The 24,116-nt window shown below is 43.6% G+C and overlaps 1 protein-coding gene across 4 annotated transcripts in view; it reads right to left on the bottom strand.

Annotated features, from left to right (window-relative positions):
- Nucleotides 1–24,116, bottom strand: part of tcf7l1b (transcription factor 7 like 1b) — a 46,434-nt gene that overhangs the window by 2,336 nt on the left and 19,982 nt on the right. The window contains exons 4-9 of one of the 4 annotated variants that reach the window (XM_080766568.1): nucleotides 15,564–15,647; nucleotides 6,516–6,651; nucleotides 6,102–6,204; nucleotides 5,048–5,131; nucleotides 1,664–1,807; nucleotides 909–1,119 (exon numbers count right to left, since the gene is read on the bottom strand). In XM_080766568.1, the coding sequence (XP_080622694.1) occupies nucleotides 909–1,119; nucleotides 1,664–1,807; nucleotides 5,048–5,131; nucleotides 6,102–6,204; nucleotides 6,516–6,651; nucleotides 15,564–15,647 (762 nt within the window). The remainder of the gene's footprint in view (nucleotides 1–908; nucleotides 1,120–1,663; nucleotides 1,808–5,047; nucleotides 5,132–6,101; nucleotides 6,205–6,515; nucleotides 6,652–15,563; nucleotides 15,648–24,116) is intronic. The other 3 variants (XM_080766569.1, XM_080766570.1, XM_080766571.1) reach the window with 3 other exon arrangements.

The following is a 24,116-nucleotide window of genomic DNA, read 5'->3' as shown; positions in this document are numbered from 1 at the left end:
ACACACACACACACACACACACACACACACACACACACACACACACACACACACACACACACACACACACACACACACACACACACACACACACACACACACACTCACACTCACACAGTTATTTAGTTAGATATTCTGTTGTGTTACTTTATTGTTTTTTATTGACCACAAATGTTAAGAAAGTTATTTAGATAGCATATTGTTTAGACAGACATTAGGCGTATTCCTTGGAGGCACTGCATTGTTCTTTCTGTCTGCACTCTGCTCACTCTGCTTATTCTGATCTTGCAATTGTCATCCAGTGCAAAAGTCGCACTGGATGTATTTGCCTAAATTGTAAATTGTATGCACTAAAAAATATTTTGTCTTTTGTCCACACACATGTGTTTTGTGATGGGAAGGTCCCATAGCAAGAGCATTCCCCATACAAGTCTTCATCAGTGGTGGAAAGTAACTAAGTACATTTACTAAAGTACTGTACTTAAGTACAATTTTGAAGTATTTTTTTTTAACTTTACTTGAGTATTTCCAATTTCCAATACTTTTACTCCACTATCAGAGTATTGAGTATTTTATTAAAATGTGGCGCAAATTGAAATAATATATTCTTTCAACGTGAATGTATAGGCCTGAGGCCGATTCTAAAAACGCCTCTAAATCCTGACCTAAGGTTTCTGAAAAACTTCAAATATTTATATAGCAGAATCAAAATGTTTACATTTTTGAATACTGTACATACTGTACAGAACCCAAGTATGGGTTCCCGATCTGAGTGGGTAAAACACCAAAACGGGTTCCCGCCCAGAATGGGTTAACTCAGGTTTAAATGGGTTAAGTAAAAAATGGGAGTCCTTTTTCCACCACTGCTCTCTCCACATTAAAGTGATTCTAGTTGTGTCTGTGCTCACCCGTCTCCCTAGGATCTGGTTGATGGCGGCGCTCTCTTTCAGAGTGCACTCAGCCACTACTTTGGCCCTCATCTCCTTCATGTAGAGCATGAAGGCATTGAGAGGTTTCTTGATGTGTGGCTTCTTCTCTTCCTCCTTCTTGGCCGGCCCCGGGGATTTTCTGCTGAAACCAGGCATTTCAAAATACGTTGAGATGGGACCATAGCAGCTGCTTCGGGAGATGATGACAAATACAAGTACAACTTTTGGTAAAGCACGAGTCAACGAGAAGGATGTATACATAAATGTAGTGGTTTTCAAATGTTTTGTTGTCCAAGGCACACCGATGATGGGCAAGTCAAAATCTTGAGGCACACCTGTATTCACATCTGCAAGCATCTGTGTCGCAAAGCTTGTAGATTATTATTCTTTTACATATTTATGTATTTACCTTTTAATTTAAAAGAAAAGGATTATTAGTATTAATATTCACCTTTTATTTCACCTATAATGACTATAATGACCAAAATAGATTTGTCAGATTCAAAGTGGTTAAAATATCGATATTTTTACGATATAGAATTTGCCTCTGTATTGGGAAATTAGCACTGATATCCTAAATCTTAAAAAAGAATCGTATAGCTGTATACATTGCAATAATAATGTGTGCTTGTCAAAACTTGTCTCCTGGCACACCAGTGTGCCTCGGCGGCACACCGCCAGAGAACTGCTCCGACGGTGTGTAAACGGACTGCTTAGACTAGAAGGACTCTTACGCATGCATTGAAGGGCTGATGTTGTCACTGTTGGGTTCCTGCTTGATGGCCGGCGAGACGATGGCGGGGTGCGGGATGCCCGTCTGGTGCAGGCCGTGCGGGGGGTGGCTCACCATGTGCGGCGAGAAACGGCTGGACACCAGGCTGAGAGGAAACAAAGACCACAACGTTAGGACCATTGAACTCATTCCCTGCCAAAAAACGTCTTTGACGTCTCTTTTTTTAACGTTACCACAAATCTGGCATTAACCACTTAATACACTTCCGTCAAATCGTCCTTTGACAAATAATGAAAAGTGCGCCAGGTTTGCAGAAAAAAAAATAACCTGTGTTCCAATGGATCCAATGTGGTTATTATTAAGTCACAAGCTCTTTTCATTGGTTAAATATTTACAAACCCAAAGAGAGGGTCAACCACTTTCAACTATTTTAGTCAATTTTTGACCATTTCTGTCTAAAGTGACATGCCCAAAATAAGGTCCCCTGTTTGAAAGTGCTTAACCCCGGCGTAAAAAAGTTTGAACAGGCCCCGCCTCATCAGCGCCTTGCCACCGCTGCATGTCAGGTCAAATTCAGTGTGAAAACTGGCTCCGTCTAGACGTAAATCATACAACACAATGAGCTACATGCTTGGTTTTTGTTCAAATATAGACTTTTTCAAAAGCCCCTTTATTCAGCCACGGCTGGAGAAAAGTGGAGTGTGTTGTTGCCATGGTGACAGCATGGCCCTGACACCTGAAACCACTTTCCTCAACACGTTCCAAACCGTGGAGGGCCTTCGACAGCCGTGCGTTCGCACAGAGTACCTTCACATACATAAGCGACTGCCTTACTTTTCCAATTGTTAACACAATGGAGCATTGTAGTGGACAACGGCAGGGAATTAAGTTCCACGCACCTCTTGCCACGCATTCTTGTTAAATAATGTGTTACAATGGAAAATCTTTCAGTGCTTAAGAAAACAAAAGAAAAGGTAAAAAAGGAATCTCATAAAAGTCTAGACTGTCATACCAGTCAACATACACAACAGCCCTGTGCTTAAGGATTGCAGGAGCAGCCTCCCTCCCTCCCTGCCAAACATGGTTAGCTCATATGCCAAGCAAATCTCTTTTTTAACGATATAAGCAATTATCCTTTCTTTGGCTTGCATTGAAAACCTGCACACTTCAGCAACTGTCATATTAGAAATACCCTATTGGGTGGTTTTACATAATGGCACATAATCATAATACCTAACGTTTCTTCATAATAATCTCCTCTAAAATGCTGGCCGGAAGTAATGTCCGTAACAGGTTCCGGTTTAGCGCTAATCCGTTTTTTTCCTTTGTTTTTGCAATATACAACACACCTACTTGCAATGTATTCTTAAGGTGCGTTCGGAAATACCGCACCGGAGCGCAATCACCTATTAGTTTGCATTGCACAGTGCGCTCAGTGCACTATTTCCGAACGCACCCTCAATGTACTGCTAAACCAGGAACTGTTATAGACTACTGCTGCAAGGCATTATGGTCAATGTAAAAACACTGGATAACTAATTATAATAGCCCTTTACAACATTTCATGCAGGGCAGCATCATCAGAAATATGTGTTGCCTCGGGGATGAAGGTGTCAGCTAAAATTGTCCAATGCTACCTGAGACATCTAAGATTTCCCAGTTTGAAACAAAGCCATTGTAAAAGTTAGTCTTAGTGGCACGATAAAGCATCCTCGATAAGGACGCTGAGGCTTGCCCCGTGCACAGATGACAGACGCACACACACGCTGATATTTGCTGCTTTTCATTTCATTCACATGATTTCGTTGCAGTTTTTAAAAGACACTAGATCAATAACAGTGAGCACGGACCAAACAATAGCAGTTAGTCGACACAACAATGTAATCTCATAAAATATCTGAGGAATTTGCTGGCGATACGGTGCTTTCACTGCCATTTCTTCTTAGCCAGATTTTATATTTTAGCTTATGCTAACAAGGGGGTGCCATTGTTGTCCCCCGGGGATAAAACAAGGCCTGCTATGTTTTTACAGACCACGGTTAGCCCTTGATAAATCACACACAGCTGTTTCAACTAACGGACGATAGTGAGACTCAGTCAGAATGTTAACATTAACAAAATCTGCTGTGCTACACAGGTTTCAACCCAAAAAAGAAATCTTACTTTGCACTAGCAAATTTACCCCAGCATGCCTAATTCTACCTAATCCAGGTTCTGTAGTTAATGTTTTAATCAAAGGTTATTTCTCTCTTGCTGCAAAAAAGTGCCCGGCTAGCCAGATTTGTGTCATGACTAACTTGGAATATCACATAATGCAACGTCCTTCAGGTGTGTCATGGAATGTGCAATAATGTGTCCAGCCAGTTCATTCTTCGACTGGAGCTACAAATACTATTGATCACACAGAGACCCTTTTCAATATTTCAACTCATATGAACACCGGAAGGCTGCACTACAAATCTTTCTGATTTTGACAGCGGGTCAGTGAGTTAAGTCTGATGGGACTTGTAGTTTCAGATGAGCTTTGATTTGTCCTAATCGATTCTTGGCCCTTTCATCTTGTGTGTGTGTGTGTGTGTGTGTGTGTGTGTGTGTGTGTGTGTGTGTGTGTGTGTGTGTGTGTGTGTGTGTGTGTGTGTGTGTGTGTGTGTGTGTGTGTGTGTGTGCGTGCGTGCGTGCGTGCGTGTGTGCGTGTGTGTGTGTGTGTGTGTGTGTGTAGTCAAGCAGCTCAGAAGATTGGCCTGACTGTGGAAGTTTAGAAAAAAAGTCTCAACCTCGTCTCAGATATTAGACCTCACATTCCTTTGTAGTTTTGACACCACTGATGTCTGAAATAGAACGTACATCTGTCCTATCTTATGGGTAATTTCACCTGATATTCCATTCTACGCTCTTCCACAGAGATATTAAATTATAGGCGATAATATTCAAGCTACTTCCTCAAATTATTGCAGTGGCAGCTTAACAAAAGAAGCCTTTCCATCAATGTTTCATATTGTATCATATTGGAAATGGAACAAAGATAATGGCAAATGTCACCAAAAATTCCTCAATAATTTGCTCACGTACAGTGGAAAAGTTTTGTCAATAACGACATTATGCAATAAATTGTGAATGAACCAACGGAAACATACCTACCGCATATCTTACATGTTGCAATATTTCAAAAGTTTGCAAAAAAAACCATTTGCTTCAGTGAGAACACGTAATGATAACCAAAAAGGGCCTTTTTGCATGTATTCAACTGTATTCTACCCCTTGTACTGTTTAAAACCGCTTGGCAAAGCGTGCAAGTTAAACGTGATTACAGCATGTCATATAACCTGTACATATTAGATATCCCCCTCTGGGAATGTGGGGGTGTTGCTGAACATGATCCACTCACCTGGACATGGATGCATTCATGGCTAGCGCCGGATAGGGGTGACGGAAACCCCCCGGGGGGATGGAGTACATGTGCTGGCCCTGCCTGAGAGAGAGACAGCCAGAGAGAGAGAGAGAGAGAGAGAGAGAGAGAGAGAGAGAGAGAGGTGCAAAGTTAGGACGAGAGAAGGAGAGAGAGAGAGAGAGAGAGAGAGAGAGAGAGAGAGAGAGAGAGAGAGAGAGAGGCTACGGTGAGAGGTGGATCAAACACAGCTGACAGACAAAAAAAATAAAACACCAGCACTAATCCTCTCCTCATCAACTCAAATCCCCTTGCTTGCGGAACAGCAGCGTTGCAATTGATTACAACACCCGTAGCAAAAACCCATAAATGCTAAGGATTTATCCCGGTCAACTCAAATGTTATAATTTATTGTTGTTTTGATATGGTACACCTGCACCTACATTATGGAACATAAAAAGTGTAAAAAAAAATAACAGCCTACAGTGAAATTGCAGTCAGTTTGATTTGCTGGCTAGCAGCTGCGTGACACCAGTCAAGAGGTTATGCAGAGCAATGCATCTAGCTCCCTAGGTAGAATCCAAAATGACTACTCTTCAGCAATCTGTTAGGCTTTCCTTTTTATTAATCGTTTTTGAGGGCTAGCCCCTCCAACGTCTGGCTTTCGAACATTAGGTCTATGGACCTATAGTCTATGGACTTTTAATGTTTGTTTAGAGTACAATGTTTGTTTAGAAGTGAAGCACACCTCACTTCACACAAAGTGTGATTTTGTTTAATCAAACCCATACCTGTATATTACATTCTGTTGGCCTACCATTTTAAACTAATTTACTGCCAAGGATGACTTTGATGACTATTTGGGGCTTTTACTGATTGGGGTTTGAGATCACTCTTTGCCACCGTCTGCTTAGCTCTCAGTAAATGACTTAAAGAACCTGGACTTGAGTACTTGTTTCTAAGTAAGATAAATTAGGGAATACAAGTACTGAACAGATGAAGGTAATATTCTCAAATGCAACAGTTTTTAACTAAATGAAGGAGAGTAACTCACTGTGGCACGAGCCAGCCCAGAGGGTGTGCGATCTGGCCCACGGCTCCAGGAGACAGAGGGTAGTACGGCGAGAGCTCCGACGGGTGAGGAGTCCGAGGAATACCTGCATGACAACAACAAGCTGAAGCACAACGTACTGTACCTGCTAGTCAGAATCAAACTTTATTGTCACATCACATTACAAGTAACATGGGTGAAATTCTTGTTTGTGCATAGTACATAGTACATGACTAATCTACATGGTACAATATGTATGCATATAAAAATAATTAAATAATAGTGATGTAGCCTATGTGTATATATAAAGTAGTCTCTACTAAAAGGAGTATTATGGAGAGTGGAGATAAAAATAGCCAGATTAAATAAAGTTTTAAATTGTTATGGTTTGGGGGAGGAACCAACAAGGTGACGTACCTGTCTTTGGGTCTAGTATCTCTGGGGAGAGGTGTGAGGGTGGCGTGCCCGGGGAGAAGTGTTCGTTGCTGTAGGTGATTAGGGGGGTCAGCGGGTGGACATGGTGGGCATGCTGTACCACTGGGACCTTGTTGGACTGTGAAAGAGAAAGAGAGAACAGATAAAGAGGAGGAGGTTAGGAGCTGATAAGCACGGCGCTCTGACGCCTCTGGCACACACTATTCAAAACACAGCGGCACGTGATATCATCTGATATTATGCATCTGTTCAGGAGCTTACGCGTAACATATTATACACAACGTGTTTATCACAGGGAAGCATCTCAAACTCGCCAATGCATTGATACAGCAGTGGTTCTCAACCTGTGTGGGTCCACACATGATTTGTCCCCAGATGACAGTAAAGTGACAAAATGTAAGGACTTTTTAATACAAAAACAAACAGTTTGACACAGAGTCAAACTGGTGCTTGTCATTGCGGGGGTTCGGCGTGTCAGTTCAAATATGATTGTTTTGGGGGGGTCCCCAGTTCAAATATGATTGTTTTGGGGGGTCCCCAGTTCAAATATGATTGTTTTGGGGGGGGTCCCCAGTTCAAATATGATTGTTTTGGGGGGTCCCCAGTTCAAATATGATTGTTTTGGGGGTCCCTCCCCAGTTCAAATATGATTTTTCTGGGGGGTCGTGGCCCTGAAAGGCTTAAGAGCCAGACAGTGCATTACAGTACCACACATTACATCTCCTGACTCCTGCTGGTCAATGGTATTAGCATGTGTTACAGCACTTGTTCCCACACACTGGTTGCTTCATACATTTTGTTCTTAATTATTATTATTTCAAAACCTTTTCAGAAACATCACCAAAAAATCACAACCATTTGAAGTGAACTTATCATCGTACATCATCGTCCACATATGACGTACATTCTCCATTCATTGTCAATGGCAATTTCATTATTTGTGTAAGATGAAAAGTAGTAGTGAAAATAGCCGATCTACAAGCTTGTTGTGAGCTTGTAGATCTGCTCATTTCACTAGTTTGGGTCCCGGGAGACAACAAATGTATGGGTCACGGCCGGGCTAAAAGGTTTGGGAACCACTGTGTTAGAGTACCTGTGTGTTTGAACTATCCTGAGTGCAGCGCCTTCCACAGTAAACAACAGACATGTGCATGTGAATGTGAATGTGACGGGCCGTATTATGATGCAATCTGGACCGGCACCAAGGAACACTGAAAAGCCTTGCGGACACATGCCAAGACCATTACAGTCATTTAGTGGAGGAGAGAACTGTTTGTTCAGCCCAACAAGCAAAACAACAGCGCCGCCAGTCCAGAAGTCACACCGGCACCTCATGCACACACACACACACACACACACACACACACACACGTGTGCACGCTCGCACATACGCACACACACACACACACACACACTCGTGCACATACGCACACATGCACGCACGCGCGCGCACTCACTCACAAAATGAGACTAAGAATAAATGGCTACCCATAATCAACTGGAAAGATTATCAATCCCACATTTTCTACAGCAATCTATCCATTTATAGGAATATAGAAAGTGGATGCCAACACTACTACAGCATATCTTGATCCTACGACAAAATCTAAATGAAGTCATGACAACAACGATGTCATGTCATCATGTCGAGAATTTTTTAGGAATTCCATCATGATTTTTGTTTTTTCTACGTTGTTGTTAAAGATACTTTAATCCATTTAGACCTGTTGTATCTGGACGCTACCTCTGTGTCTCATTCGTTTGTTTTTTTAATACCGCCGGTAAGAATTTGAAGGTTTTCAGAAAACTTAGGTTAGGTTTCCAGAAGGCGTTTTTAGAATTGGACTACAGGTCTAAATGGGTTAACAATACTACCACGTGTGGTGAGAAAACCCAGACCCGTGGCTGTGGCCCAATCGTCATCATCATGCAGACCTGACCAGTACTGGACAATGACAACGACAACAACAATGATGGTGGTGGTGGTGAAGATGATGATGACGATGATGATGATGATGATGAAGACAATAATAATAACCAGCGTCTCTGCTTTCATTAGGGTAGTGTTTGGCCTCGCAGTCATTTCCCCTGGCTGCTCCGCTGAATAGAGCGCTTGTTGGCTCAACTTGTCACATGGGAGGGTCAGGGGGTGGGGGGGGGGTGGTGGTGGCGGGGGGGAGAAAGGAGTCTTGTTCCTCCAGCCTAACCTTTCTTCAATATCCCTCCCCCACCCCCCACCCCTCCCCCCCCTCGGTTTCTCGTCTCTCCAACCAACGTGGTCTGGTAAGGGAACAAGGTTTGCATTGAGACTTCTGTACTCTCTTACTTCACGCTGCTTAGAATTGTTCCAAATTTTAGCCGTGCCTCTTTTTTTCTCTCCTTTTTTTTCGTGCTACGTTTATTTTTTAAGGCAGGTCCAACCTTTACTTTTTTTTTTTTTTTAAACCCTTAGCAAACGTATTTCGCCCCCACGTCTAAAGGCGTACTTTGATTCGGGGTAATGCCAGCTCTAGTGAAGAAAATATTTACTGGTGTGAAACAAGGACTATATTAAGATCACTTTACTTAGAACAGATCTTTTTATGTTTTCCCTAAACCTGGAGAGCGTGTAAGGTCAATATGTTTGAAAGTCCTACATTAGGTGTTGCGGAAACGAGATTTCGTACAACACAGAAAAAGCTTTGATATAATTTTATGGCAGGAAAAAAATGCTTTATGGAGATTGCAACCCCAGATCCCACATGTCATGTATATTTCAGCTGTGCTTTGTTGCTCTACTTCAACAATGTGCCTGAATTCTCCCTATATTGTGCATGCTGTTTGAGTGAGACCTCTAGACCTGTGGGTGCCAACACATTTTGGGAAGCACTTCAGTTAGAATTCGAAATTATGCTCATTAATAATTCATATTCTGGAATACGCCAATCGTGTGTTTGCTTTGAACAGATTTTATAAGTTTAAAGGCACCAGTTTCGACATCACAATTCCAGTATTCATTTAAATTAAGTGGCCCAAAGAACTGTGATTGTACAATTGAGTGTGCAGACTGTACACGTGCAAAAATAATTTTTACTTGCCGCCTACCTGTTGAGCCGGTCACTACCGAAGAGAGGTTATACCATGGTCAACATTTCACAAAGACGGCGACCTCATAAGGAAAACGCCCTACTTCGGAGCCGTTTCACAGTTAAATAAACAAAACACTGTAAAAAGTAAAGCACGGGGTATTAATTTCTTGCTAATGAATTAAGCTCTAGCAAACACAAAAAGCAGTCATGTAAAATTGTGGCTCAGTGTTGGTGTAAAACTAAAGTCGCGACCCATCAATACCTTCATTCAGTTGCTTTATGTGTAGGGGTAATATTCCTCAAACCCGCGACAGCTTCATATGCTCAGCTTCATGATCCATGGGCAAGGTGTAATAAGGAAACCACATGGAACATGAGCTGTGTTTTAAATATAAACAACATCTACGTGACAGGACGGATACAGAGCAACCTGGAACCAGATGGTATCTGCATTGACAGACAGCCGAAATCATGCTCTTTACATAGACGTGCTTGTTGAGAACTGGCCTGCAACATAGTGCAGAGTACCTCGCGGCTCGCAAGCAACAACACCGGGACCTGGTATTAGAGCAGGCTCGACATAGTAGCAGGAAGATGAAAAATAGCAAAAAGGTTGCTGAGCCAGTGCAGAGAATAGGTGTCTCTCTGTTAAGAGGTTTTGGGGCTAAAGAGGCAGAGGTGGCAATACCTCGATGGGCTGTTCAACTTGGAACGGTGCTAAGAAAAGCACAGTCCTTGGTCAATGTGGGTGGAGGGGTGGATTTCATTCAAGCAAACATGTTTTTGGATCCTGCACATCTGAATTGAATTACTAGGCAAACAGCCGACGGGGAAGAGAGCTTAGAACAAACTGAATAACCCTGCAGCTTTGTGTGCCTTTCTGCTAGGCAATTCTGGGTGGGAGGTTCAGAGGCCTTTTCAAAACGGCCAGGAAAGACAGGGTGAAAAAGAATGCCTGGCATGCTGAGAAATCCAAGCCTTGTTTGTCAACGCCAACAGGAAGCGGACGTGAGAGGGGTCTGCCTGTGTCGTATGCCTTTAGAATCAGCCCTTCCTAAAGCCGTGCCATTCATCACAGACAACTTGCTGCTTTACCTCTACCCATCGCCTTTGAAAAGGTCAATGGCACTAATATTCTAGGTTAGAATAATAAAGCATGCTGTGTCATGTTACTGGAGTCGGTCAGCAGCAGTAGTGCGACCATTCTCTACGGTCATTAAAGGGCGCACACACACACACACACACACACACACACACACACACACACACCCACACACCCACACACCCACACACACACACACAAACACACACACACACACACACACACACACAAACACACACACACACACACACACACACAGATGACAAGGCATATACTAAAAACAAGCTCAGTGGGATATAACGCCAAACTCAATATCTTTGTGCTATGTAATTCAATAAGAAATATCTGTAAATTGATTAAGCTTCAGTAATATTTTTTCTTTAACATTGACATGTTAAAGAAAAGCTAAGCGATGCGATAACTGACACATTCTATGACCTTATCATTTTGACTTTCAGATCCACATTCCTCATGTCTGATGTATCTGCAGTGGCCCAGCAGGACTGCAGACCTCAGATCAGTATTCAGTTCGCAGGCCTGCAGAAGCCTTTGATTTCATCATGGACCCTGGATGTTCATTGCTTAATGCAAAATGTGAAAGTCTCACCGGACACACCAAGCCAAAGGTCTGCAGCAGAAAATATGGGCCAAGAAGAGAAGTAAGTAAAGGAAAATGTTTTTCCTTCTTTCTTTTTTAGCTGCCTCATCGTCACTCAGCATCTCAATGGAATCTGTCATGTGTCCAACAATGTGTTGAAAACAGCACTGGACACACTTGAGGGCGAAAAACAAAAGGCATCTCTGGAATGCTGCTCAGGAGGACCATGCAGCACTTCAATTCGTTTAGAAATTTGGTGACTAAGTGACTTATGACATGCTGACAAGAGCAGGTCTCTTGTTGTCTTGATTACTCTACAGTGTCTACACACTAATACAATATTGAAACAGAGAGCAGGGTTCTTCTGTGTCTGTCAAGACTCAAGTTCAGACCAGCCCATATGTGAGTCCTGATCTGATAAGTGATGGTGGGTAAGTCACTCGGGTCAGTGCTACCTCATTAGAGTGTCACTGCTCCTTTTAAACCAACATAATAGTCGAGCGCTTGTCACATAATGACACATAGAATGGGCCCTCCCGGACAAATTAACGTGAGTCACTGAATGACCTCAGCGGACTCGAGGAAGTATTCAGCCATGACAGCACTATCAACATGGCTGTAATAGGCATGTTGGCGTGATGATTGCTATATGAATGCACATGATCAGCCACCTTTCTCCACTCTCGAACTCTTCTCCTCCGTTCCGCTCTCCTCCTCAGCTTGAGCTCAGCCACTGCTTGCTGGACTGACAAGGTTGAGTCTCCCACACACTGCATCACCTGGGCCTGCAGCGCCTTTTGATGTTTTATTCATGAATAGACAGCTCTCTGAACACAGAGGCTGAGATGGGAGTGCTGGGGTGCCCGCATGTGTGTATATGGTTTGTAATGTGTGTGTGCCGTGCGGTGGTAAGGGATACCCGTAGAATAGCTTGTTCCCTCCTTCCCAGTCTATCCCCCGCAGCACATACACTCCAATCACCATCACAACCACTGTTACTACCAAAAGCAATACCAACTGAATGCTAAACAAACCTGTCTGTTGAATAATTGAGGATCTCGAGCCAGAGTGGGCTCCGGATTAGCATACAGGCCTCATGGACCCAATCTGCACAGTGACAGGACAGCTTTGCCCTCGACTCTCACTCCCACAGAAGGCTCTGATTTCCTACGTCTTGTGTATATAATATATACGCCTCTCTCTGTCTCCATTCCACACGGCCCGTGCCGTGAGCGAGGGCAGAAAGTCAACATGCGGTTCCTCGTTAGCGAACGGTTTCGCCGCGTGTCAGAATCGGGGAGGAGCGCTAAGGTTGTGATGCTCATCACCGCTGTCATAATCTCAAGGCTCGCTGCACTCCAGCCAGTAGAAGGCACTGATGACGCGTCGCCACTGCTCATACCGTGGATCTGAGAATCCAGATTAACCACTTTCAACTTGGCATCCCTACTTTGGGGATGTCATGAGAGACAACCTGTTTTTTTTTTTGTTTTTTTTTAATAGCAATTTTTGGTGTCACGCGGCTATTTTCGCCGCATGACACCATCGTACGACATTGTGCGTATAAAATAAGGCTTAAGTGGTTGATGAGGTTAAAACCACATGTACATGATGTGCCTACAAGTGGAGCTCTCGTCACTACACCTATTCCTCCTACAAATCGATAGTAGATCAAATCTCACCAGCCACTATGAAAAAACAATATGTATGTAATGTATTGAAGAATATCATATAAATGTTTTAAGGCCGGTCCAAATGTTCCTTCTTTTAAAACTTTTAATAACCCTCTGCTATTTTTGTCGCTTGAGTGACATCGTACAAGTGGTTAACGAGGTTAAAATAAAACCACATGTATACATGATATGACTCACCACTGCATACGATCTCACTGCCGATATCTCTCCTAATCAATATTAGATCAAGCATTTTTGTAATCATTATTTAGATGTATTACAAGCTTGAATGTGATGACTGCAGGATCACATGAAGAAGGACCATGCCCCATGCAGGACCCCCTACTGGGGGTCTCCCTGCCCGCTTCTCCTCAGGTCTCTCCTCCCTGGGTCCTCCTGTTGGCCCTGGCCAGTAATCCTTAGCCCCCCACACCCCCACCCCACCCCCATGGGCACCCATTCGCTCCCTCTGCTCTCATTAGTGCAGCGTGAGGGGGGGGCAAGCCTGGGGAGCCAGCAGCAGCCTTCTGCTCACCCTCCCACTCCCGAGCGTGTCTCCTCTGGTGGTGGTAATGAGCACATAATCAGCCTGGCTCCCTGTCAGCCAGCCGCTAGCGCCAAAGAGGGGGCATGTGAGCTTCTGGCCCGGGGTGGGTGGGGGGTGGGGGAGGGTAAGGGCACAGTGGGGTGTGTTCTATTCTGTGTGCCCAGGGTATACAGTAGTATACTGCCTGGTACCAGGCAGCAACCACCAGACAAGCTACTTCCCATCACACACACATCAAATGACCCTCTCCTCTGAGGGCTGCTGAGATCACCGGATCGCGGCCGTGAACACTTCCTCTTGGAAGTTCACATGATGTTTCAACTCTCTCTGAACTTCACAGAGAGAGTTGACAGAGCAGCGTAAACAATTATGTTATTTGCATCCTGGGTCAGTGTGTCGCACAAATGTTTCACTTGAGCTGCATGGATATGCGCTGCTACCTACTGTCAAAATATATGTGTGTGTTTTTATATATATATATATATATATATATATATACATAATCACATTTATAATGTGTTTCTCTTGTCCCTAATAGCCCACACCTAGCATAATTGTTTTGATACCTTTACAGTGCAAGGCATTTACTGGTACATTGAGTGTATTACACTCAATGAATATAAGCATTTTACTATTATTACTTTTGTATTTTGCCATGATATGATTATTATCATTCCTATTATTAATCAAATATATTTGTTTGTGATAATGAAAAGAGTTTAAATAGTTCAAATAATTAGTTTACTACAAGGTATTACGGAGTTAATATTCATTTTAAAACAAGTAAAAAATTTGTTGAACTTGCGTTCAATTTCCCAGGCATAATCTACAGTACACAACGTCCTCTGTCTGTATTGACCTTCTTGGATCAATGATGTTCAGTTGAGATAAAGGTCAAACTAATAGTGACAGGGTGCCAACACTGCAGCAAATGAAGTTTCCTTTCAAGTGAATCCTGCAGCAGCAACCATTGCAGCGCAGAGTGGAAACAATCCAACTAGTCCTCAAACTCTGCATCAAGTCTTCAATGGCCTCTTTCATTTCCGCCTAATTCAATTGACATTAACCCGCTCCTTGTACTTTCTTTCTCTCTTTCTCTCTCTCTCTCTCCGCTGTCCCACAATGCAAGAATCATGCATTTCATAATGTTATGCATTAAGTAAATAAGATAAAGGCAATTGACTGGAACAAAACATTGAACAGAAGCTCTGTCTGACAGACAACCCAGCCGTGCGCGAGTCACTTAGGGGTCAGCACTTATTGTAATAAAATATCTTTAATTGGTTTCCAATTGAGACTGAAGTCAACCACAGAGCAGCTTTGGATTCCCCTGGGCGAGCTCCACTCTCCCCTTCGCAACAGCTTCCCATTGACCGGCCTCAATGGAGACTTTGTTGTTTGCATCGTTGTGCTTATGAGATCCGACGAATCCACCACAAACTAAACAGGCTCGTCTAGCCAGGACGTGTAAGGTCAAGGGGCTGAGTCACAGCGGTTGTTTGCCCACAGCGCAGCGAGGGTGGCTTAACGCTCTCCTCCATGCATAACTAAACACGACTTCCCCTACCAGAGATCACTCTGCATGTGATCTGACAGGTGATAGGAGCATGCATGGGACTCCATGCTCTTATTCAGAGGGCTGATCTAGACTGCTGTTTATCTAACGTTATCATAACCCTGCCTGTAGGACACAGCCTTCAGCAAAACCACACAGCGAACAGGTCTGCTGAGGTCCCACATTGTCTAGTGACTAGACAATGCGGGACCTCAGCACACCCGTCTGTGTGTGTGTGTATAGACTCTAGTCAGAGACATCAGGATGACTGCTTCGCACCTGTGTGGGAAAAAAACTTATGAATGGCTAGGTGGTTCCAACTTGAATGATTTACAACGAGCTGAGTTATTGTGGCATGGACACACAGACTGCGTGGCTGTGCGGTGTGCAATAGTTAGCCTGCAGGTGCTGTTGTTGCTAGGTTTATAGTGGAGGAGGAGGAGGAGGCTGCAGATGGACAGATAGGAGTGTTATAGTGTCTACTTACTAAATGCCCCGGGGTTGGAGAGCGGGAGTCTTTCAGTCCTGCTGATCCAGGGACGTCCAGAAGAGGCCATTTCATCTGCAGGTACTGTGGGCAGAAATGTAAGAAACAATATTATGAGCTTACATAACACACAAATAGGTGAGCATGCCATATATTACGCAACATTATCCACTGATGACTAGTGTTTTTAAACAAATTAAACAACATGCATTCCTAAAAGCGCCATTGCTGCAGTAACGCCAAATAAAACAGATTGAGATGTTACTGCTACGCTACAGGACAAACTTCACTATTTGCTGAGAGTGAACAAGTATGGGGTTGCAGTTTTTCCGAGAACATACATGAGGGTAATGAATGGCGTAAAGCGAGCCAACAGAGAGCCATAACTCTACCAGACACCTGTATGAGAGCCATTCTGCTGCCGGGGTCAGACAGTGGGCTCTGGCATGAGGACGGGGGGGGGAGAGGGAGAGAGAGAAAGAGAGAGAGAGAGAGAGCAATGTGAGCACAGTGGACTGACTGCTGGAGAACTGTGAAATTGCCGTTTGTCAAGGAAAAACAAGAGTCCAGCTGTGGGCGCCCATCGCTGAGCGGGTGGGAAGAGACAGCTGGAAGGAAGCCCCATCTTGAGGAGGATGAAGTTAAAGACTTGGGTGTGGACTTTGAGCTATGTCTGGTCTATTCCGTTTCACTCACGTTGTTTGTCCTTGTAACCCATACCCAATTGCAATCATAATCAATCTTTAATGCTGCTATAAAAGTAAAAACTTAAGATCATCTCCCATTGTGAATTAATGTAAACTTACCCCCCCCCCCCCCCCCTCTTTCTTGTGTTATCTACAGTTATACTTGTAGATGGCTGCCCATCTTATGTACTGCACTATGTACTATGTGCTATGTAATACGCAGCGGGCCCTGATGTGCAACAAGTAAAGGTTGTTGCCATTTGTTACTCGGTACAAGTTGAACCGGATTTTATTTTTTCCTGTAGAGATAGCATGGAGCCAAAGCTGCACTAGCACAGCTCAGCCATCTGGTTTGTGAATCAGTTTAAACACCGGATACAGCACATTGACATGCATGTGGATTTTATGCCTGGTACAATTTCAAATTAATTAAAAGGGTTTCATATTTTAGCTTATGTGTTGCTCATGACGACACAATGTAGATAAAAAAACTGCCTGTAGTGATATATCATAATTTATAATTCCAGTTGCCTTTCGCCATGGGATTAAACTATCAAGTATTCTGTTTCGTGTTTACGACATCACTCATCTTGTGCAGATGAATTGCAGACAATCAATGCACTTTAACAGAATTCCTATATAGCATGAATGTACTCAATGTAGTGTGGATTTCAGTTCTGCACAATGACATCCACATACAGCATGTGTATTGAAAAAGATCAGAATTATAGTCATATTTTAAATAGTGATTACTAGTATACTGTACTACACCACCGTGAAATCTGATTTGACTTTTACAATTTAGAAAAGAGAAATTCACATGCATTCATGTTTTGATTTTTTTAAAGCTTCATTCATCACTCAGGGATTGTAAGGAGGAAGGAAGCTTGGATGACCGTGGGTTAAAAATGGAAAAGACATTATAGCAAGCGGGGGAAAGGGAGAGAAGGACAAAAAAAAACATTTTCAGGAATGAGTTTGTCGGAGCAGGCAGCGGGTATTGTTTCCTGACAGCTGGAGTCCAATAGAGCAGGGGGAGGGGGGAAGGGGACCCTTTTTCCCTTCCAAAAGGGGGGAAATTCTGTGAGTTGACATCAGCCCTCTTCATTTTCACCATACTGCTCAAGGCTGAATCGTAGGTTCCAGCTAATGGGCCCTAGTCCATACAACTGTCAGGCAGCCAGTTGCTTTTAGAGGCTGCTAGCTCCCTATTGAAACTGTACTCTGCTCTGTGCATGATGCCTAATGAATTCTACCCTCTAGAGAGAAAACCCAAAACAATACACTTTTCCCTGTCTAATCTATGTCAATCACGAGTCCTTCCACAAATGAAACGAGCCCTATTGTGAGCGTTTGGTCTGTCCTGGCCATGCCCACCACCTCGTCTCTCCTTCCCATCCATCCCCTTATTTGACAGCTTCTGCCAGGATTGAGGAACATGCCCCCGGGCATTTTTTTCCCCTAAGCGCCTACTTTTTTTTAATTGCCAGTGTGCCCTATGGAGCAAGCTGCTCGCAGATATACCCTGAAACATCTACCCAGGTGCTGCCAACCGCAGAATGTCACATTAGCTCCTATACTCTTCACAGTCACAGCCCACAGCAGCACGCTGCTCGGTAGCACATGAGAAGCAGTGGCAGGGTGTCTGTCTGGGTACAGTCCTCAGAGCGGTTTGAGGAAACAAAAGGTAAGAAATCCTGGGCCAAGCTACTCAGCGAAAACTTCTATAACACTGTAAAGCTGCTTTCTGCTGTGAGAAAAAAGCACGAAAGAGAGGGGGGAGAGAGAGGAGATTGGACGGGACATTTAAATAAGAGGAAACACTTAGAAACCGATTTCTTTTTTTAAAGAGCTCGCCTATCCCATGGCCGAAGTGTTATTAAATGTTTGTGAAAGATTGAAACCGCGGATAAACTAATATGAGCAATTACATTTTGCATTAAACTTCGGGACATTTAGTAATGGCTTGCAGATGCCCTTATTTAATTAGAAACAAACACAATTTGAGACAGACATATGGCTGAGGCCCATAGAGATGCTTGCTTCAGCATGGGAGCAGAATGCTCTGTTAATTAGTGTTGGACAGAGCATTGAGAGAACTCTGTAAATAAAGTGAAGTTTAGCAACTACCTCATCGATTTTCATCACTTTCTAATTGTCGTCCAACTTCCCCCACTGCCTCCAGCACTCCGAATCGACATAAGTAGAATATGCTACTGTTAAAAAGGCGCAGAAGCGATAAAGGTACCAATGATGCCACAGAAAAAAATCTCAAAAGCCACGACAAAACCCTTTGTTTTTTCTAACGGAGAGAATACAGCCATACAGTATGCTCTGTGAGCAATGCAGCTTACCAGAGCTGGGTTCTAATTGTTACACAGCTCTCACAGAGCTCTGGAAAACACAGCCAACAGTCTTTGTCAACTCTGAAGTGTGTGGTGCCACACTGCCGGCCAACATCAGAGCACGGACGAGAGACAGATGCCTGGACATTTGCTGTCAAACTACTAAGTCAGAGACTGCCAAAAGGGGGGGAAAAATCCCAAACTGTCACTAGCAAGCTATAGCAGGAACTAGCTAGCAGGAACCGGCCTAGTTTACGGTCCAATTAAAACTAGCACTGGTGAGTCGTAGATACATTTTTATGTAATGTAATTTTATTTGAATACATCATAAAGTGATGTGTTATTGTGTTTACAATCGTAGAAAAGGGGTGACTCGTGTTGATCCTATTCAATGTTGTTCCAACTCCAAAAATGTGAAGACTGACACAGCCAAAACAGTGACGCTATGCAAGCCGTTGTTTCAGACGAGACCTAAAACTTGTGCAACAGCTCTAACCCCCCTCCCTCTCCCAATCCCTCTCCTGAATAGCAGGGTAGCCGGAATGCCTCCATGGATTGCTCCAGCAGATAATGTCAATCACCTACCGTGTGGAGAACCCCTCCCCATTGTTTTCCTTTGCCCCCAACAGAAAACAAATGGGCCACACAGCTTGCTTGTTTGGCTGAGGTGATAATTACCCTCCCCTTACCCATATGAACAGCGACTCCAGACAATGGCCTTGTCAAGCCGCGACACAACAGTCCCTCCCCGGTTTGCTCAGCTGAGATCACCTGCTCATGCAGGGCCATTGACACCTTAACTTGATCTATGCATGAAATACAATTAGAGCTTGTGGGGGGCAAAGACAATGCAGTAAGTACTCTCCGCCCTGTCAGGGGGTTTTGCATTAAGACCCATTGTTTGCCAACATTACAGGCAATTACATGGACAATTCTTAAGCAAACCCCAACACTCATTGTGCTAATTAGTGTTTAATTGATGGGGAAACGACGAAGCATCTGAGCTGGTCAGACCTGCAAGTGCTGCTCTTTGGCCCTCTGTAAACATGCATGCATCATTGTCCCCGTTTTCCAGACCACTATGAGGCAGATTACTGAGGGAGGAAGTTATAAATGAAAACAATCTTGGGTGAACCGAAGGAAGACACACAGAGAGAGAAAATAACAACGGAAAAATATTTTTGTGCCAACATAATTGGTGGAAAAAATAAATCCATACTGCCCAAATACAGACACCATGTATTTACATGTTGCATATAAAAACATTACGGGCTCAGTGACGTTAGTCAACAATAATATGCTCCGGCAATGAATGAATGAGTAGAACACAGTATCGAAAACAATACAGCAAAAATATCGAGGTATATATATTTTTTCGTTTGGATACTCTCAAATCAACACAGGCACTCGTATAACCAGCAAAACTACTTTTGCTGATCACTTGGCTCATTACGAGAGAAAGTTCCAGCCAATGGAGGAACAGCGAGGCAAGGCAGTTTTTTATATAAAATTAACCCTGGGAAGGCTGCTGTCCCACAATTCAAAATGCAGAACTAGCATACTGGCTAATGGCTACCAGATTTCTGAAGTGTCCATTAGTCCGTATAGGAGTGAAGTTAAGTGACTGTGACAGGGGCACTCCCTCCGCTCGCTGGGCCTCCATTGTGACCTGGCCGGTTGTCCTGCACTCTTATTCACAGCCAGTAAAAAAAAACTGGGTCAAAGGTCAGACATCCAGAGTGCAGGGGTTTCCATGGCGACGGGGCCTATTAAGGCCAGGCTCATTGGCCTCTTAACATGCTCTCGTACACAAAAGAACTATTAGTGCAAGGAGAGAGAGAGAGAGGAGAGGAGGCAGCGTGAGGGGAGGTCTTAAAAACACAAGACTCTCAACCGGTTACATGCTATGCCTATCACTCAACAGTTGTCTATATATAACATCCGTGGGTTTTCGTCTCGTACGCTGCTAATCTATACGTAACGTCAAGCATCTCGGGAAAGCGCGGCGTGAAAGTCTTATCCCTGAAAAATGACACCTACACAATTTGTTATTTTGAAAACGGGCAATTTGTGTTGCCGACCGTTGCAGATATTGCTTAATTGGCCATTGTGTAAGAAAATGCCTGAATGTGACAGCATTCCAGCGCTTTGACTCCGCTGAACTCAATGAGCTTATTTGGTGTCATATGACTGCCTCATGCCGTATTCTGAACAATGCCCAAACTGCTCCGCAAACATTCGTTTATTTGAAAAGTCTAATGAGTGAGTTTACTGCTGCCTCAGCAGTAAAACTGCATTACCAGAATACAAGGCCAAGTTAAACTCCCCTAAAAAAGTTTCTTTAACGTTCTGTCTCGGGGCTAAGGCTGTGACTTCAGCTAGGAGTGTGCATTTTTGCAGTTCAAGCAATTATTTGTTTCTGGGTTTATTTATTTTTCTTCCTTTTGCTTGACGTGATCCTGAGTTATGGCTTCCTGTATCCAGACTTTTAGTGCGTTACGGTCCCCACTAATATGTCTCTTTAAATGAAGCAGCCCATTGTTCCCATTCTATCTCATTTACTTTCAGGCAATTTTAATCAAGTGCAGTTAAGGAATAGAAGTCCTTTATTCAGCCTTGCCGAGGTGAAAGTTTGGAATAAGTCAGCAATTGTACTGCAGAACACAACAGCAGGTCAAATAAAATCCAATGTGTAATTAGACCCACAAGAAAATAATCATGCATCTGGTAAAGGCTAGGCCCTCTCATAAAGACAGAGAGGAGGCAGCGACACTATTTAAGTCAATTACACGAAGTCAGTTATGTGGTTTTCCATACCTGGGGGACATGCTTTCAATTGTGACGGACCACTCCCGCTATATGTCAATGTCAGCGTGATCTAATGTCAAGCCATGCTAAGCACCGCTAATGTCAGAGATGTTGTCTGCCCCTCTCATCGCTTCCTCCTCTGGCATTGTTTGTCCAGTTATACAGGAACACAAGTTTTTATTGTTTGGGGAGGCAGCCTAGTCTCATTGAAATTCACAGCCATAAACCTCTGTATAATTAACTCCAGAACATGTGGTGGTTAGCAGTGGTTGGCTGAATGTTTACGGTAAAGCCCAACATAGAACTCAGATTGTGTGTGTGTGTGTGTGTGTGTGTGTGTGTGTGTGTGTGTGTGTGTGTGTGTGTGTGTGTCCGTGCATGCGTGCGTGCGCGCATATGTACGTTCGTCCAGGTCTACGCAAATGACACACCATCGAGTGCTGCATTTTTCATTTATGACCAAACACAAATTGACTGGAGACAGCATGGGTTACCAATATAATGCTAAGTGTTCAGACTGCCAAAGCAGTTAGGAGGCAATAAGAAGTGCACCATGCTCACACACTCACAACAGGGCAAATACCACAGTACAGTAATCATTTCTAACCTCTAGGTAAAACATAAAAATAAGCCTTTTTTTCCAGAAACTGCAGATAAATATTTACCCCCCAAGAGTAAATTTGATCTTAAACAACAGTGTGTCTGCCAACTTTTCCAAACGTGCTTTCTTTTTCATTTTTCATTTTTGGACACGTACGCCACACTAGCTGGGTGACTTTTTTTGGTTTTTTCTTGGTCTTTTAAAAAACTTCCTAAGAGCAGCTGAGAGAGAGAGGCAGGAGGCCATGAGAGACATCTTGAAGGAAAAAAGTCAGTTTGAAAAAATGGGGTGGGCACGGGTGGGCGTTGGGGGAGCAGGATAGAGGAAAAAAAGGGCCTAAATTAAACACATTTGTTTCTGCTCTCACATACCACAAGTCTTATGAAAACAGAGGGCTGATTGTGTTCACTCTGCAAGTACCCCCCCACCACCCCAACACCACCACCACTCTGCTCCACCACGCATCCACCCCCTGTCCTGAGCAGCAGCCCCCCCCCCATGCGCGCGCGCGCACACACACACACACACACACACACACACACACACACACACACACACACACACACACACACACACACACACACACACACACACACACACACACACACACACACACACACACACACACACACACACACACACACACACACACACACACACACACACAGCTGCCTGCAGATGCCTCCTGTGTTTGCTCTGAGTGCAGGCACAAATCTCCAGGCCCCTGAGAGTCCTGGGCCCTGCCTCATCTCAGTTTTACTGCCTGACATCCCTATCACCCCACTGCTATCCCCACTCACTCCACCCCCCCCACCCCCCCCCTACACTCAAACTCTCTATCTACTCTCTCACATACTCATATTCTAGAAACTCGTTCACTTGCCGCAGGTATCCTCAACAGCCTGTCCTTTATAGGGATTATAGCACTCGCACTAATGATAATAACAAATGAAATACAGCCGTTTGATTGGCTGCATCATTTTGGCTGCATTTACAAACACTCGATGACAGATGATAAGATAGATAGACCTTTATTGATCCCAAGGGAAATCCACACTATAAACAAATGCTTTTGTGAACTCAGAAGTGGAGTCAGAGGTTTGCTATGATGAGATCAATTGTATCACAAGCGCTGGGAGCTATTAAAATCTCATTGTTGCCTGCAGTTCTCCAATTCTAGCAAACCACTTGCCTAGTCAGTCAGACATCAAAATAAAGGGCTTTTCAGTAACTCAAGGTCTTGTTTCGAGAACTAAAACATTTGACATGTTTGCTTCAGACAAGGGGATTACACTTGTCTGATTACATATCACAACTCAGTTGTGATATGAATCTCACTGTTTGTAACAGAGGATCTTGTTGAATCCACTTTCCATTTTAAGTAGTTAACAGTTCAGCTTCAGCGCTTAAAAGGAACAACATCCTCAAAATTAGCAAAGCGTATTGTCACAGGGGGTTGAAAGGTCTGGGGGGGGGGGGGGGAGCATGAGGTGAAGTATTTTTCATAATCGGACACACTTGCAACAGCCATTGGCTGTATTCAAGAGGATTCGGTTTCATAATGCATACTGGAATTCAGTGCTGGGTCATGATTGCATGATATAATATAAATACAGTGGTGCACCTTCAACATTTAAAAACCCTCGCTTATTTTTGCCTCAAACTCACAATTTGTGTAGGAATTTTGAAACGTCCATACTATAGAACGTCCATTTTAGGAGGAGGGACACACACAAAGCAAGACGAGGCTGGGTCACAGGGTCCCACTACCTCTTCAAGGTTCACCAGGTCTCTTGAAAGCAAAACAATAGAGTGGCAAACATATGCAAGGAACCCTCACCTTCCTGAGAACAGAGTAACCTCCTTTTCTCAATCAATATTGGACCAAATTGAATTTGTGCATTTTACGAGCTGGTTTGGCCGTCCGGTTACAAATATCTTTATAGCATTAATTACACCATTATAAACTCAAGGCTGGATGTGGTATTAAAAAAAATGCATTCCGTTTCCACTATTACTATCTTCCGATCTCAATACATTGTGATGAGAAGGGCAAGGTGATTATGATCAGGGGCTGGTGCAAATATCAGATTTCCAGGGACGGAGTTTAGGA

This window comes from Protomyctophum bolini, assembly GCF_963924005.1.
Source record: "Protomyctophum bolini genome assembly, chromosome: 6".
Lineage (NCBI taxonomy): Eukaryota > Metazoa > Chordata > Actinopteri > Myctophiformes > Myctophidae > Protomyctophum > Protomyctophum bolini.
The sequence above is the reverse complement of the archived record's forward strand: the minus strand, read 5'-3'. Positions and strand labels throughout refer to the sequence as shown.